The 15,511-nt window shown below is 51.6% G+C and overlaps 1 protein-coding gene across 7 annotated transcripts in view; it reads right to left on the bottom strand.

Annotated features, from left to right (window-relative positions):
* Positions 1-15,511, bottom strand: part of BLTP1 (bridge-like lipid transfer protein family member 1) — a 144,842-nt gene that overhangs the window by 59,553 nt on the left and 69,778 nt on the right. For 5 of the 7 annotated variants that reach the window (XM_032956462.2, XM_076067780.1, XM_032956464.2 and 2 more), the window contains exons 31-49: positions 14,975-15,151; positions 14,483-14,603; positions 14,015-14,158; positions 13,767-13,900; positions 13,044-13,231; positions 12,339-12,566; positions 11,465-11,640; positions 11,222-11,370; positions 10,358-10,508; positions 9,752-9,904; positions 8,623-8,947; positions 8,102-8,253; positions 7,164-7,443; positions 6,199-6,375; positions 5,431-5,600; positions 4,854-5,029; positions 3,395-3,974; positions 2,001-2,286; positions 446-715 (exon numbers count right to left, since the gene is read on the bottom strand). In XM_032956462.2, coding sequence (XP_032812353.2) covers positions 446-715; positions 2,001-2,286; positions 3,395-3,974; positions 4,854-5,029; positions 5,431-5,600; positions 6,199-6,375; positions 7,164-7,443; positions 8,102-8,253; positions 8,623-8,947; positions 9,752-9,904; positions 10,358-10,508; positions 11,222-11,370; positions 11,465-11,640; positions 12,339-12,566; positions 13,044-13,231; positions 13,767-13,900; positions 14,015-14,158; positions 14,483-14,603; positions 14,975-15,151 — 4,037 coding nt within the window. The remainder of the gene's footprint in view (positions 1-445; positions 716-2,000; positions 2,287-3,394; positions 3,975-4,853; positions 5,030-5,430; positions 5,601-6,198; positions 6,376-7,163; positions 7,444-8,101; positions 8,254-8,622; positions 8,948-9,751; positions 9,905-10,357; positions 10,509-11,221; positions 11,371-11,464; positions 11,641-12,338; positions 12,567-13,043; positions 13,232-13,766; positions 13,901-14,014; positions 14,159-14,482; positions 14,604-14,974; positions 15,152-15,511) is intronic. The other 2 variants (XM_032956465.2, XM_032956463.2) reach the window with 2 other exon arrangements.

Here is a 15,511-nt window from a genome sequence, read left to right as displayed (position 1 = left end):
CTATCATTGCCAACATTATGGGAATCTATAACCCATATCACAAGTAATCTACCTAACAACAAAGTGCAGTGCATTATCTTTAACTGCAACTTTATAGGCCTTGGCGTCTGCATCAATTAAGAGTGTCGAACAAAAGCAATTGATTTCATGGTGGGGTATTTGTCTGTTATCCAGGTATGGCATTTGGGTCATATATGTAACAACCATGAGAGTGAGAAGTGGTTCTTGTAGGAGGCAGTAGATGTCGTAGATGTATTTTTGCAACATTTTAGCGTTGTTCTTTTATATTCGCTATATATTGATTTTCTTGAGGCCTGTAATTGAACCTCGGGTATCGAAGGCGTCAGCCCATGATTCTAATTCCTGAGCACGGTGACAGCCACGTTTTAACCCTCTCCTGTGCAGCAATGGGAATGTCCTAGACGACGTGACGGACGGAGCGCACCTCGCATCTTCTCCTTGAGCGTGAAGCTGCCGTGCGCCTTGCGCAGCTCCGCCTCCATGGTGAGGCCGCCGATGTCGGCCTGCAGCCGCGTGTGGTTCACGATTCCCACGCCAAACACCACGAGCGTCACGTGCTGAGGCTCGGAGGCGCCCACTGAGCCCACGCGCCAGCGCGGAGGCCGCCCGGCTGCTGCCGCGGCCGCTGCCGCCGCCGCCGCCGCCTCCACCTCGTTCTCGAAGGCGATGCGGCAGAATGGGTCCCCGGGACTACCTGGCACGCCCAAAGACAAACGTACGCACGTATGTTGAACTTCTTTTGCACCGTACTTAGCTAACCGTGCTAATCGGAGGTGTGGGGGAAGGACAACAAACTAACACGTACAAAAAAAATTGACAAGGTTCCCCGTATAGCCATAACAGTCTGTTGGGGCAAGTGATGCCTGCGAGCACCTATGAAGGCCGGGATAACGGACGAGGGGGTGCTGTCGCCAGCATCACGCTCGGCCGCCTTTGTCTCCCCAATGCCGATGTAAATGCAATGCTCCAGGTACTCATTCATGGCTGAGTTGAGCAACGGAAGAACAAGGACCAGTTCAGATAATACTCGCCCAAGATGTTAGCCGTGACCGGGGATCGAACTCTAGTGGTCGTGATCGTAGCACAGTGTGCAAACCACTGTGCTATCGCTCCAAATCCGAGACAAAGAACCCCCCGTGTAGCCTTAGCAAACCGTTGGGGCAAGTGCTGTTAGCTACCGCTCCACACAGAGATACAAGCACAGGCGCACACACACAAACCGGAATACGGGCACATGTACAACTGCATGTGCGAGGCAAACGTATGGACACAAGTCGTCAATATCATCCCGTATTTCAAGTAAAGCATCAGATTACCATATAAGAGGAGCAGGAAAATGAGTCCCTTTACAAAGTCTGATTTCTAGACAAATCACAAAGCATTATTTTTATCATTACGTAACCTTTTTAAATTTTGGAAATTGAATTGCATCTTTAAGATATTACTTTGCCAGGTCAGATCCGATCGAGTGAATGAAGCATGGCGCTGGTACCTATGGGTATTTTTTTACCCATATTTTATCTTCTAAATGGCAGATGTGTATGTAATAAAAATGTGTGGCACCCTTCCACAACAGCATATTAGAAAAGTAGCAAGCTGCTGGCTTTCTCCATAAGAATTGTCACATGTCAGTGCAAATATGGTCAAATATGCAAGTCCAATGTTTATCAAATATATACTGCTAGATGGCAGACATATCAGTGAAGATTATGGTGCCTTTGGCCAATGGCATATCAGAAAATCGGCAAGTTATGAGTCTGTTTTTGTCCCCCGAGGATGTGACAAACTGAATTTTTCCAAGACTAAATCTATAATACGAAGACCACCGTACTAACCGCAGCAATGCCTTTCGTTGCAATACCTTTCCTTATAACGCAAGGGTAATCATCCCTTTAGTATTGAGACAACCCCTTTATGGCAACAGAGGCAAATTGTGTCGTTCACCCACTGGGCGCTCGGGCCAGAGCGATCCGCCGCACCTGCGTTGTCGTCACGGTGCCGCCCAGAGTCGGCCAGCGTCAGCGGCGACGCGTGCTGCATGACGCCGGCCGGGTCGGCGATGAGCGAGTAGAAGTTGAGCAGCTTGTACATGTGCTGCCAGCACTCGGCCGACGGCTCGCTCTGCTCCGACACCGTCACCGAGTCCGAGTCCGTCACGGGCTCCAGCATCCCGTCCCGCGAGCCCTTGCGCGTCGCCGTGCGCGAGGACTTGCGCTCGCCGCGGCCCGCCGGCTTGCCGCGGCGAGCCGGCCCGGCGCTTGCTGCCTGCGGACGTTCAGAATGAAAAGGGTGAAGGGCGAACTCGGTCCCTCCACGGTGTTTTCCTATAACTCTCCAATTTGACAAAAGTGATTGAGTGTGTTGTTTGGGGTATATATTAGAGATGTGCCAATGCATCGATTGACTTAAATTTGGCGGATATCTAATTGTGGTCATAATAATTTTAAGATGTATCCAAATCATATACAAATTATATGCTAATTCAGCACAAAACTTTACAAACAAGACAGAACAATAAACAACACAAAGAACGCTGTAAACATTATTAATAAATAAATAATGGATTATTTAATCTAATTGACTCCCAGAATGATGACAACTCATTGACTTGCTGGTGTCGAGGGGTACAGTGGATCACTCTGTGGCTTGTCTATCACTTCTGTCATGTTGTTCACAAAGTGCCCGAGTGGCTCACAGGCTCATAAAGGCTGCATAGAGCACCGAGGTGCCACTGATAACATTCTGGTCTCAAATTGCGCAGGGTCGGGAGACGACTTCATATTTACATGACATCAGATCACATTTGTTGTGTCATTTAATTAGAAACAACTAAATCAAGACAGTGTATATATTTACACAAAACAAAATCTAATGACATGTTACAATGAACAACCCTTTAAAAAATTGCGAAAGCTTATAAAGTAAGTTAAGTTGTGGTCAGCAGAGGGCAGTACAGCCACGCTCTCTCCACCTTCAACACGCACTGACCGTCATAGTCGGCAACCAAATAACAAGAAGAGCCATTCATTTTACGAATGCGGTAAAAAAGAAACTCAAATATTTAAAGAGCCGCAATACGAAGCAGTCCTTAGACAGCCAGCGCACGTGGCTTCGGAGTAGCAGGTTGCCGACCCCTGGTTATGATGAACAAACACCCACCACCTGCACAGCGAGGACCTCATTCAGCATCAGCAGTGGTTTGACAAGCAAATATAAAGCATTCCAAAGCTTGGGAGCTGGCAAAAGCCCGATCATCTCGCGAACGAGAACTATATACAACATTTCTTGCCTTCATGCAATATAACGCGGGCAGAATAACAACGACACAATCGCTGACAAACACAAACGCAGACAGAGAAGTCGCTTGCGTTACCGGTGCCTCCGCCATGGTGCCCACCCTGCGCGAGTTCTTGGTGCCGCTGCCGCGTCGGGCCTGAATGCCGGTGCCGCCCGTTTCCAGGCATCCCCGCGAGCTGGGCCCGGTCGTCTCTGGCGCAGCAGCGGCGGCGGCGGCGGCAGCCCCCCTCGCGCCCGCCGCTCCTGCGCCGCCGCCGCCACCCCCCCGCGGTCTCACAGTGGCGTAGTACGCCGGCGTGGGAGACGTGGAGCCCGCCGAGTATCGGCTGAGGCGGATGTCGGTCTGCGTGGCGCGCACGTCCGCTATGACGGTGCAGAACTGGTGCACGAGCCGCACGAGCGCCATGTTGATGCGCTGGTCGATGGACTGGCAGGAGACGGTGAAGTTGGCGTGGAAGGCGGCGCGCGGCAAGGCGCGGCTGCGCTCGTGCAGGCCAAAGGCGCCGCCGCCGCCGCGGCCGCCGCCACCAGCGCCGTAAAGGGTTCCTTGGGTATCAGCCGACTTGTCCTGCACAATGGCGCAGATCTTGAAGGTGTCGAACATCAGGGCCGGCGCTGCCACTTGAGCGTCGTTGGGGGGCAGTGAGGGCTGTAACCTACGCGGGGCGACATGGACGAGGCTTTGAGAAGAGTCTAAAATCAAGGCATCGAATGAATCACCCTTCAACCCCACCCATCCTCAAAGCGATCCCCGATTCAAGTCAAGAAAAAAATATTTTTCGTCTCGTTTTGACTGTTTTGTTTGTACCCTTTCTCACTTTGACTGTCTCATTGGTAGATTTGTTTGCTACATTATCCTAAATATAACAGAAGCATATGAACGAATGAATCATAAATAATCCATTCTTACATGTGATCTGATGCATGTATTAAGCGCATTAATATTTTTAATAATAGAATTGATGTATTGTTAAATGCCTACTCAACGTCAACAAAACTTCCTGTTAAGTTTACCCTTGATCTTCTGATTTCATAACAATCCATATGTGTATCCAAAGTATGCAATACTAAATAAATAAAAATTAGGTCTTGTGATGCCGGTTAAAGCTTTCACGAAACATCAATTCCTCCATTACACATGATTCTTACACTCACTATACATGCATTGAATTGTGTAAGAAAACATTATTCATAACTCGTAAGTGTTCTACCTAATGGGTTGAAGTGAACCCTGCAGCTGTTAATGGACGGTTGCTAATATCACCAACAGCATGAATCAAATCGCAACGGAATTGTAACAGTCTGTAGAATCGAGCAGGGGGGGAATAATTTTCACATCCGAAACTATAAATTGTTTGATTTCTTCATGCGTGTCAGGCAGTTAGAAAATCAAAACAAAACTCTCCAAACAACACTCATTTTAAAATAGAAATATATTCGAGGCAGAATGTTTGACAGTTTTTATTATTTTGTATATATAAAAAGATAATCTTCTGTTGTGCCCGTCGCCATGCCCACCACTTCCCAAAATGCACCTGGCCGTTTTGCGCGAGCTGCGCGACCGGGAGGCGTCCGAGTCGACGATATCGGCGCGCAGGCAGTGCAGCGTGCCCGACAGCGACACGTGTCCGCCCACGTGCTTGCGGTAGCTCACGGGCACCGCCTCCTGCGAGTGGATCCTCAGCCGCTTCAGCAGCGGGCGGAACACGACCTTGAGAGGCAAAACGAGCACGGTTACTTTAACGAGGACGCAACCACAAAATAACACGTAATAGCGCTTCTCTCGGAGCTATACCCCCTTGCCGTGTATCCCGGGCTGTTCAACAAGAGTCCGAAGCGCGATTAATCAGAAGAGAGAAAACCAGTCACGGTGCCCATCCTGAGCACCATCATAAACTAACCACAGTCTTGAACGGCTGCCCTACCGTACATGTGCTGAGCGCCTGAGGCGTGACCTCCAAGCCTCTGCATAGACTTTTTTTTTGACTGCGAATTAAATATTTCCGAGGACAAAACGCATAATCAACGCATACGCACGGTTTTGTCTTCCTTGTTTTTTTCATTCCATTCGATTTGTAAGCCAGGTTCGTGGCAGAATGTCGGCGCTAGTACCTGTGCGTCGGCGAGCTGCACGGCTGGGAGGCCCTGGGCTCCCTCCAGGCCGATGACAGTCTCCAGGCTGGCGCTCAGCTGGGACTGTGTCTCGTCCGGCGAGTTCTGTCCACTCGACAGCGCCGCGTTGAAGTCTGCCGCAGACAACGCCAGGGGAAGCGTGCTGCCGTCTGTTGTCGATTTAAAAAAAAAAACACTCGTAATAATGATTGTAACGGTGTTCTCCTGTCCACTTATACAATATACGAAGTTTAACCTCAAAATGTATGTTTTCCATCGTGCCTTAAGATTTTTCACATTATTGTTTTTCAACATGTAGGTGGATAGATAAATAGTTAGGTTAAACAGGTAGATAAGATAGCATAGGGTAGGTAGATTTATAGGTGGGCTGACGGTTAGGTATGTAAGAAGATTTATAGGTAGGAAGGTAGACAGGGAATTAGGCAAGCTGGTGGGGAGGTAGGTAGATGATAAGTAGGCAGACAGGCGGGATGACAGCAAGGTAGGTGCAGGCGCGCAGGTAGAAAGGATGTACTGAGATTGTAAATGTTGTGGCTTTGCTCTGCAACACACCGGTGTGTTGTACTAGTAACGAATTGGCATATTTACATGACAAGCCTTACTAATTGGCTGTGTCAAGTGGTGGCGGGTTTAAGGACACGTTTATATATTTACGTGATTAAACCCCCCCAAAAAAAACCTGTATTATGGTTGATATTGGTCACGAAAGCCTACGTGTTAAACTGGAGAGGACTGTGTTAAGCGTACCGCCCGCGGCGTTTCCATGAGCGGGACGTCTGACCGGCGGTGAGTCCTGCGGCACGGCCGCCGCTGCTGCTGCCCGCCCACCGACTGCCTGTGACATCCAGTTGTAGAAGCTGACGCTGGACGGCTCCGAGAGCAGAGGGTGCTCAGGGAGGCCCTCGGTCAGTCCCATGCCAGGGTCTGTGCCATTTAGACAAAGACAAAAACCCCCTTTATAGCCGTAACAGACTGTTGGAGCAAGTGCAGTTAGCGAGCACCTATGAAGACCGGCACAGCGCACAAAGGGGTGGGTGGCCACCACCACGCCTGGCCGCCTTTGTCTCCCCAGTAGTGATGTTTACGCACCACACAAATTACTAATTTGAGGCTGAGTTGACCTAGTGGAGGCCCTGGAGCAGTTAAAATCTTCGTCAGTGGTATTGGTCATGTCTGTAGCGCAGCGCGCGAACCGCTACACTACCACGATATAGACACACACCAATTCACAGACCAATGACAACAAGCACCACAAGTTATCCAAACCCTTGAGATACGATATGAGCCATCGACTTGTTCAAGTAGATTTTCTCTGGGCACTTTAGTCTTTTCCCACAAGTAAATATAACAAGATACTGGCCAAACATACCAAGCTGGGCCTAAGCGAAAAATAGCTTACAGTAAATGAAACTTAAGAATTATACATGTACATACATCACATACAGTATTTGTCTATTTGCTTCGGAATCATTCTTGGGTAGATATTTTTGATTATTAAATTGCACTTTACAAAAAAAAAAGATTGATAATAAACCAAAATACGCGAGCATTCCACATGGCGGCAAATGGCCCCGTGTCCGCTAGGGAGAAATGCTCTGCAGTGGCCGAGCAGTTTGCAAAATGCACAGAAACGGCCGATTTGGCAAGACGTGGCCCCTGGGCGTGCCGCACTGCGCGAGCGTCCGCAGCCACTTCCCCCGGCCCTCTCTCACCGGCCCGTGTGAGCGAGGTGCTCTTGCTGGCGGACGGGCCGCCCGCCTTGAGTGGCGTGGTGCCCTCCCACAGGTTGGGAAGGCTCGGGATGCTGCCGGTCAGGTAGCTCAGGAGGCTCTCCTTGCGAGGAGTCTCGTGCTGGCCTGGCGCAGTGGCTGTGGTGGCCGTGGCGGCCGTGGCAACGGCAGAAGAGAAGCGGCCGGCCTGGTGGGCGGGCGAGTCGGGCCCCACCGTCTCGCCGCTCGTGTGGCTAAGCGACTGATACGGATGGATGCCCTGCTTACGGAGACGCCAGTTCAGTCAGGAATTGAACAGGAAAAAAAAAACAAAAGGCAGCATTAAAGAGTAGAGCTGGGAAAGCTGGCGCACGTGCGTGATACACCGACGCGGAGGTAAGGCTGATGGGTCGCGCGGAGGTCGCGTGAGTGATGTGTCCACTGGCAGTGCGGCGAAGTGCCTGCAGGAGGCAGTACACGAAGTAGGTTGCTGACGTATTTGGACAATGTTCTTTACACGTTTCATCGGTTTTCTTTGGGCACTGCGGTTTCCGCCCATGGGAAAAAATACTTACAAATCCAGCACCATCCCAAGTCAGTCTCCATTTGGAACAAATTATTTTTTTACAAATTGAATAAATGTCAAAAATTACACTTTTACTGTTTACTTTTAATGAATGCCTTTACGAAGAATAGCAAATTGTGAGCAAATTAATGTTCAGTTTTGACTTAAAAACACAGCTAGGAGGTAAGGTTTGAGCTTCAAAGTATTTTAGGTTAGCATATGAAGGCCATTCGTAGTCAGAACACGGCCATATTGATCCATAACTGAATACTTTAAACTTCAGAGTAAAGGTGTTTATTTATTGATTGTAAAGCTTACTTTGAGAAGGCAAAGTCCCTTCTGGCCAGACCTGTGAGTGTATATTCGGGGAGCATACCCTGATCTTGAACGCAGACTCGGCATTGTGAGGCTTGGAGAGTTTCCTCATGAGAATGTCGGAGCCAGACACGGGCCCGGAGTGAGCCGGGGGGGTCTTGTGTCCAACGTGAGCGCCCATCTCGAGCAGCATGGTGTGCTCGCTCACCGTGCCTACACAACAAGGGCACGTGAGCTCAATGAGTTAAGTAAAACAGAGGTGTAGTGAAGAATTTGCGGGCCTTTGTCAATACGGTGCAGGATGAAGGCCTAGATAGCTGCACCATGTTGGTCACGGGGTGACTGCCTTGATGGATTGCGTTCACAAAGATATCATCAAAGGCCATTTAAAACAAAGGCCATTTGATCACGTAAAAATAAAATAATATTTTGGTTCACCAGCTGATGGCTAAAAAGTCATTATGGTCCCAACATGAATAAATTATCGTACACACACGTAACTGCAGAAGCTTACACGTTCTACAAACCTATCTAGTAACAACGATACAACCGGCACCGAAGCCACAATAGGGCGGCGCAGACCTGCGTCGTAATCCATCTCAGCGCCGTCCCCGCTCGCGTCGCTGTGCAGCACGCCACGGCTCTCGGAGGGCACCAGGACGGCGCCGGCGGCCGCGGCCACTGTGGCGGCGACTGCGGCGGCCGCGGCGGCCGCGGCCGTGTGGGCGGCGTGCGCCTGAGCGGCGTTGTGCGCGTGGTGCGAGGCCGCCTGCAGCTTGGACAGGTTCTTGGAGCCCAGGCGGCCCAGCTCGACGAGCCCCGACGTGACCACGATGAAGTTCATCCACTGTCGTGTCAGGGCAATGAGGCCCTTCTTGAGCGTCACGAGCGCCGGGAGGCCACCCGCCTGTGACGGCACACGCACGCGCCCACGACACAAGCACACTCGCGCATGCTCACGAAGGGATTCCCCAACAGGGCGTGCTGCTGCTGCTGCTGCTGGGAAACGCCACAGCGATCGATCCACGGGGGCATGTGGATTTAGCGCAGCTGGTGGATGTGGAAATATAAAACGCAAATCAATGATCAGATCAAGGTCAAAAGGTCATGTATTTTTTACTTCTTTCCCACTGTAGGTAGCCAACTGCGATAACCACACCACTCTCTCCTTACAGTATCCTTACCTTGGCTGTACGGCTTCGCCTTGGTAAGAATCATAACTCTAAGCTAAAATACTTTACAACCATCCTTATTAACACTGTACTCAAATCTGTGCATATCTGTGACTTGTGCTCGAAATTGTTTTTTTTATAACTTTCAAATATGGGCCACAGCACTGTCGTGACATCACTACAATGATTTTACTAAAACCGCAGTGACATCAGTAGATGGTGATCGACACAAGTCGCTTTAAATTTGCATTTTTTCACGAACTTCAAACTCGCACAAGATAGCATGGGACACGCTACTTCATCAACACACTGAAAAATAAGATGCACTTTTGTGTTTGAGTTGCACCTTCCTTTAACTGCACAGATATGAATTCAGGTATACCTTGTTCATAAGCAAACAGTGAGTCGAAAAAACATACAGCAGACGCACACACAATGTTCGTGGATCATCTGTCCAATGGGACAGATGATCCGACATTGATGCACACAAAGGCGACCATCTGGTGTGGAGCTCGCCGCTTCACGAAACGAGCGCTCACAGTGGTGGCCTCCTGGATGCGGGTGTAGTCGGCCTGGTGCAGGTAGCGGTGCAGGATGTTGCACAGCTGGCAGGACGGGTTGTCCTGCAGGAGGCGAGCCTGCTTTGACACGCGGCAGTACCTGCTCTTCAGAGGGATGTGAATGCTCTGCACCTGGTGGGAAGGGGACATGGGAGAGGGTGTGGGTTGCAGGTGGGCCTCACTTAAAGTCATCAACCACGGAACACAAAGCCTCCTATCACATTACACGTGATGATGCCGCTCCCATGCTGGCAAAATAATGACCGCCACCTACTGGCGGTGTTTCCTGCCTGCTCCTGTAAACCAAAATTATAGACTAACGTTTCTCATTAACACTGCCTTAGGGTGATAGACAAATAATATATTTTATTTGGAGAAACGGTTGTGCATCTGTTTATTCACCAATTTCCATAAATTAATCAAACGCGGATCTGCCCTCGTCGCTTCCCAGAAAACAATCAAGGGAGAGTCATGGAAGTCACCGCCACGTCCACGCAATATCTAAAGAACGCTTCGGTAGGAGAGAAACCGTCGTGCAACGCAAGGCTGCATGACAAATGCCCGGCGGCCGTAGCCGGGGCACACCTTGAGAGCCTCGGTCATGATGCACGCCATGACGGCACACATCCGCAGCGTCTCCTCCGTCTCCAGCTTGTCCAGCGTCGACTTGAGCTGATCCACGGGCACGAGCCACGAGCCGATCGCCGGGCTCGCCGTGCTCAGCAGATTCAGCTGCCTGTCATGCGGTGGGGGCGACGAGCGAGCGGGGGGGTGAGCGCCGTGGTATTTTGTAGAGGACCACAAATCACAAGACGGTCTCAGCTCATCGTTCTGTGAACGCCGATGATGTGGGACAGACGCGGGTTTGGTCTATGCCGCAAAGGAACCAATGGAATTCATCAGTGAGAGGTCCAACCTGTGCCACTAACTTCAAGATGAATCTAATTCTTTTCCTTGTTTTTACCCAAATATATTTCAACTGTGCCATTAGTGTTGCCACGGGATGAAGAAATATCCACTCAAACTCTCACTATACGGATCCTGTAAAATGACGTGACAGAACTAGCGTCACTTTAGTGGGCCACTTCATCTACACGTGGCCCGGACCTTTTACTTGCTTTGTGAAGCGTGTTCAATATTTGTTCTAATTCTACATGCAAAAACATAGCTGTATTCAATAAAACTCAACGAAAAATATTATGGTACTTTGTAAAGTCGTTGTTGACTGGATGGATACCGTTAAACTCCACATTCGGATAATCGCTTAACTCATTGGTCACTGCCCAGATTAGAATCCATAATCTCAGCAGTGCCAGCCCGTAGCTCTCACGCGGTACACACCGCCTCAGCCAGCCAAGTTTACGCACACGCACACGATGCTACTCGCTGAACATGCGCATCGGCGCATCTCACGGCGGGCGTTGGTAACGGACGGCCGTGCGTTCGTACCGCGAGTAGCCCTGCGCCGTCGAAAGCTTGGTCGGAGCGGCGAAGCTGAACCAGATGGTTTTGATGGCGAGCTTCACGCTGCACGAGTCCTGCGGAGGAACCGTCAGCGGCAGGTCCTTCTTGAGGTCGTCCGACTCCACGCCCTCATCCTTACGAGGGGCAGAGAAACGGGTTCAAACGTTCGCAACGGTCAACGAACCCCCGCCCGTGACCCTGCGGAGGCGCCGCGGCCGACGCTGCCACCTGCTCGTTGCAGCTGGAGCGGCTGTCGCCCCAGGAGGGGCGGCGGCTGTCGTCGGCGCGTGGCGTGGCGTCCGAGTCGTCCGTGCTGTAGCCGCTGCCCGTGGGGGAGCTCGAGAGGCCCCCGGAGCGCTCCGCTCCAGTGGCCAGGCCGTACAGAGCACCCTTCTGCCTCCCTCCTGCAGCCGGGGGCGCGGGTATAGAGATGTAGAATTGAGCGACGCGGGCCGCGCACGCGCACGCACGCGCGCACGCGGGCCTACGGTGGGGGCAAGCGATGTTTCAGCTAAGGCTGGGTCATAGGCGTGCTCGGTGAGGGACACAGATAGGCGGTGTGTGCGTGACTGTCAATGACGCGTTAATGCGTCCGGCATGTCCATGTGGTCGCTAAATGTGGGACAGATATGTAAGCAGATTTCTCAGTGTCAAAGCCACTTTTGAAACAAAGTTGCAAAAGGAGATGTTTGTTAGTTTCAAGTAAGATCACAAGGAGCGAATAGTCTAAAGCGCTACATCACCCACTTTACTGCATGAATAAAGATGCGATGAGGAAGAATGCAAAAGTGGTCGCCCATCTTAGACAAGCTGAAACAAAGTCAACGCAGGTGGTGGCTGGGACACGTTGTGAAAAAACATGGAAGCGCCAGAGCGGAGACCAAGAGGCAGGCACCCCAGAAAGTGATGAACCGGGACAGGGAAGACTGTGGAGTGGAGATGGCCGCCCGGACCGGAACGAGTGGACAAAGAGGACCAAGAAGTCAGCGCCCCCACGTGAGAAGAAGACGACGACTCACTTTACAGAATTAGCCACGGCAAACGGCGGTCACAGGAGAACGGTACCAGCGAAGCGCAAAGCAGACCGCTGAGCGAGACAAACCTTTGATGAGCACGTCCTCGATGCCGCACTCGAACATGATCCATCCCCAGGCGTCGGGGGCGGCTTTCTGCGAGCCGCCCTCCACCCCGGGCCCACCGGCGGATGACTCTTGTGCCACTTTGTCGCCCTCCGCCGAGAATGAGAAGGTCTCGGCCTCCTCCATGAGGAAGAGAACGCGCGACTTGTCCGAGGGGATGGCTGTGATGATGCTTCTCTCTACGTCTTGGCCTGCGGATCCGTGCAGAAGAGAGAGGGGGAGCATGACACGAGTGGCGTGATTTGCTGAAACATGTTCCACCTCTGTAAAATGAGCATCAGTTTTGTTACTGGTACAGGCTGAGACCCCAAAACCCAATGTTACATCTTACAAACACATACAACTAATTTAACAAAAACTGCAGGAAATATCACTTGTTCAGAACACACCACAGATAGTAACCGATAAGTGGGAGCTTACAGCTTCAGTTTGATCAATGCTACAAATGCATGGAAGGTGGAGTAACTGGAATTGAGAGGCAATGGCTTCGTACAGCTTCCCAAGAGAACCGGTCTGGCCGGGTGCCCAGCAAGGATGCATTAACACCACCCGTCGCCTTTGCGTTCCAACCATCGATGCACTTGCACGCTGCGTCTGTGCCAAGGCAAGGTCGGAGCGACGAGCCACCAGTGGGCGCAAAGAGGCCATCGCCTGCTGGCGGCACCTACCCGAAGCAACGAGGCCCCTGAGCTGTCCGTGGATCCGCCGGATTCCGAGGCGGGCGGCGATCTCGATGGCGGTCTCGGCCGGCGCGTTGGAGCGCAGGGAGCCCGTACAGCGAGGCTGCAACTTCCCGGCGGGACCCCCGCCGCTGTCCAGGGTGCCGCCCGCACGACCCCCCTCCTCCATGACTCGCCTGCGTCCGATCGGCGAAAATTAAAAACACAGCGATTCACACTGTGACGCAGAAGATGGAAGCGTGTGCCCAGAACTCGTTGAGTCACGATTGGTCAATGGCAAAAGATTTGCGACGCTCCCAAACCCACCGAGCGAGAAGACGGCCAAGAAACATCCGTACGGAAAAGGAATGAATCCCAAATGCGAGGAACTTGCCCCCTACTCCGGCTTCCTCACAGATGTCAAATATTCATGAACGGAAGGGGCCAAACATCCCACTAAAGACAGTGTTGAACTCGGAGAGTATTTATTTGTATTTATATATATTAACTAATCTTTAAAATCCACATCACACAGTCCGGGTCACACAACCGACGTATTCGTCTGCAAGAGTTATTCATTTTCTTGAGTTTCATCTTCCTTAAAACCCAGAACACCTCAGCAGTGGAGGCTCAGCGTTGGCAGCGTTACTATCAGCTCAGCGAATGTTTTAAAGGAGAATGAAACCGGGCGGGCGGGCGCGAGGACGGTGAGCTCACGATCGTACGACGCACCTGTTCATGAGCAGCTGGCAGGACAGCGAGTCGATGCAGATGCACACGAGCGACATGCAGGGCGAGCTCTGCACCACCGTGCCGCCACTCACCACCGACTCCTCCAGCGACGCTTGCAGCAGGCACAAGTTGATCTGCGCGGCAGAACCATCGCGTTATCCACTGGCAGCTGTGGTTCATATGTGGCGAGCACTTTGTGCGTAATGAGCGATGTAATGAGCGTTGGGAGAGGCTGAAGAGCGGCACACCTTGGGAATAGAGACGGTTGCCTGCAGGCTCTTGATCGTGCCACCATCCCGTATCACGCCGTCACCCAACAGGGGGGCGGAGGCGGCCGTTGACAGGGTCTTGCCCTCCGTCTTCGCGCTGCGACCATCCGACTTGGCGGAAACCTGCGCAAGGCAGAGGCTCATAATGCCAGGCCAAGCCCCCCGTGTCGCAATAACAATTCAAAGCAACGATACATTTTCAGGGGAAACCTGGGTGAAATAATGACATCACGCGTTGGGATGAGGTGGACAAATCCACACAGTGCACCGTGTGATAATACACAGCTTGAAAGTTTACAAAGTGACGGTGTATCGCGCAACTAGCGTCACAGTTCTGCCGTGCATGTAATTTGTGCGCCGCTGCAAGCATCACAGCAGGAATTGGGGGCCTGCATTGCCAGCCCTCGAGTCAAACGCCATTGTTCGTGCGAGCAGCGCAGGGCGCACCGTGTCGGCAGCGAGGGCCTTGCTCTGCTGCAGCACGTCGGACAGCGAGCTCTGGTGCAGCTTCTCCACGACGGTAGACGCGTGCAGCGTGCCCACGTGGTACACCAGCGCCTGCACGTACCTGCATGTGTAGCAGCGATGAGAGCGGCGCGATGGAACACAAATCAACATGCAAGGCATCTTGCTGTTTGTGGTCGTCAAGAACGTGTTCGACGTGAGAAACAGGAAACTAAAGAAAAGGTGGTAAGCCGTTGCCTTACCGAGGCCTTAAAACAACTTATAAAATGTCTTTATTGGGCCGCATAACTTGACACTAAACTTTAAACATGAACTATATGCATTAACTGTGTACAATACTCAGAACTAATTGATACGTTTCAGACAAAATATCAAAACAGCTGCATGGCAGGATGGGTAGGAAAGTGCTGCTCTCGACTGTGAGGCAGAGGTCACCTGAAGGGATCTCAGAGTTAACCCGAGCAGAATTCTCACCTGTCCAGGGCCTCGGCCAGCAGTGGCGTACACACCACATCCAGGGCTCCCTTCACCTCCACCACGGCCATCGTCTTGGCCGGGCCTATGCTGGGCCCAGGGTCGGCCTCCTCAGAAGTGACCTCGTCAGTGGCCGAGTGGCCCGATCGCCGGTCGTTCAGGGACATGTAGCACACGCTGCCACATTGCGCATGGTTAGCACGTGGTTCGCACGTGGTTAGCACGTGGTTAGCGCGTGGTTAGCATGTGGTTCCCATGTGGTTAGCACGTGGTTAGCACGTGGCATGGACAGTTGTCAACTTGGCCACTTTCATTAACGTTCAGCATGAGCATGGCTGTGTGCACAATTTTATCCGCTGTCGAGTGGCTGCCCTTTCGCCACACGTTCAGTCGTAATTCACAGGAACAATTGTAGTCAAATACTAGTCATAGTTGATAAACTGCAGGTCCTGCTGAATGGTGTGTCCACATTATCTTATTGCACTTTGGTCAGGCAATCTTGAATATGAACTTTGTGGAATGTATTGATCTGACAAC

The sequence above is a fragment of the Petromyzon marinus genome, chromosome 18 (assembly GCF_048934315.1).
Source record: "Petromyzon marinus isolate PM22_M1 ecotype Great Lakes invasive population chromosome 18, UKy_Petmar_22M1.pri1.0, whole genome shotgun sequence".
Classification (NCBI taxonomy): domain Eukaryota; kingdom Metazoa; phylum Chordata; class Hyperoartia; order Petromyzontiformes; family Petromyzontidae; genus Petromyzon; species Petromyzon marinus.
The sequence above is the reverse complement of the archived record's forward strand: the minus strand, read 5'-3'. Positions and strand labels throughout refer to the sequence as shown.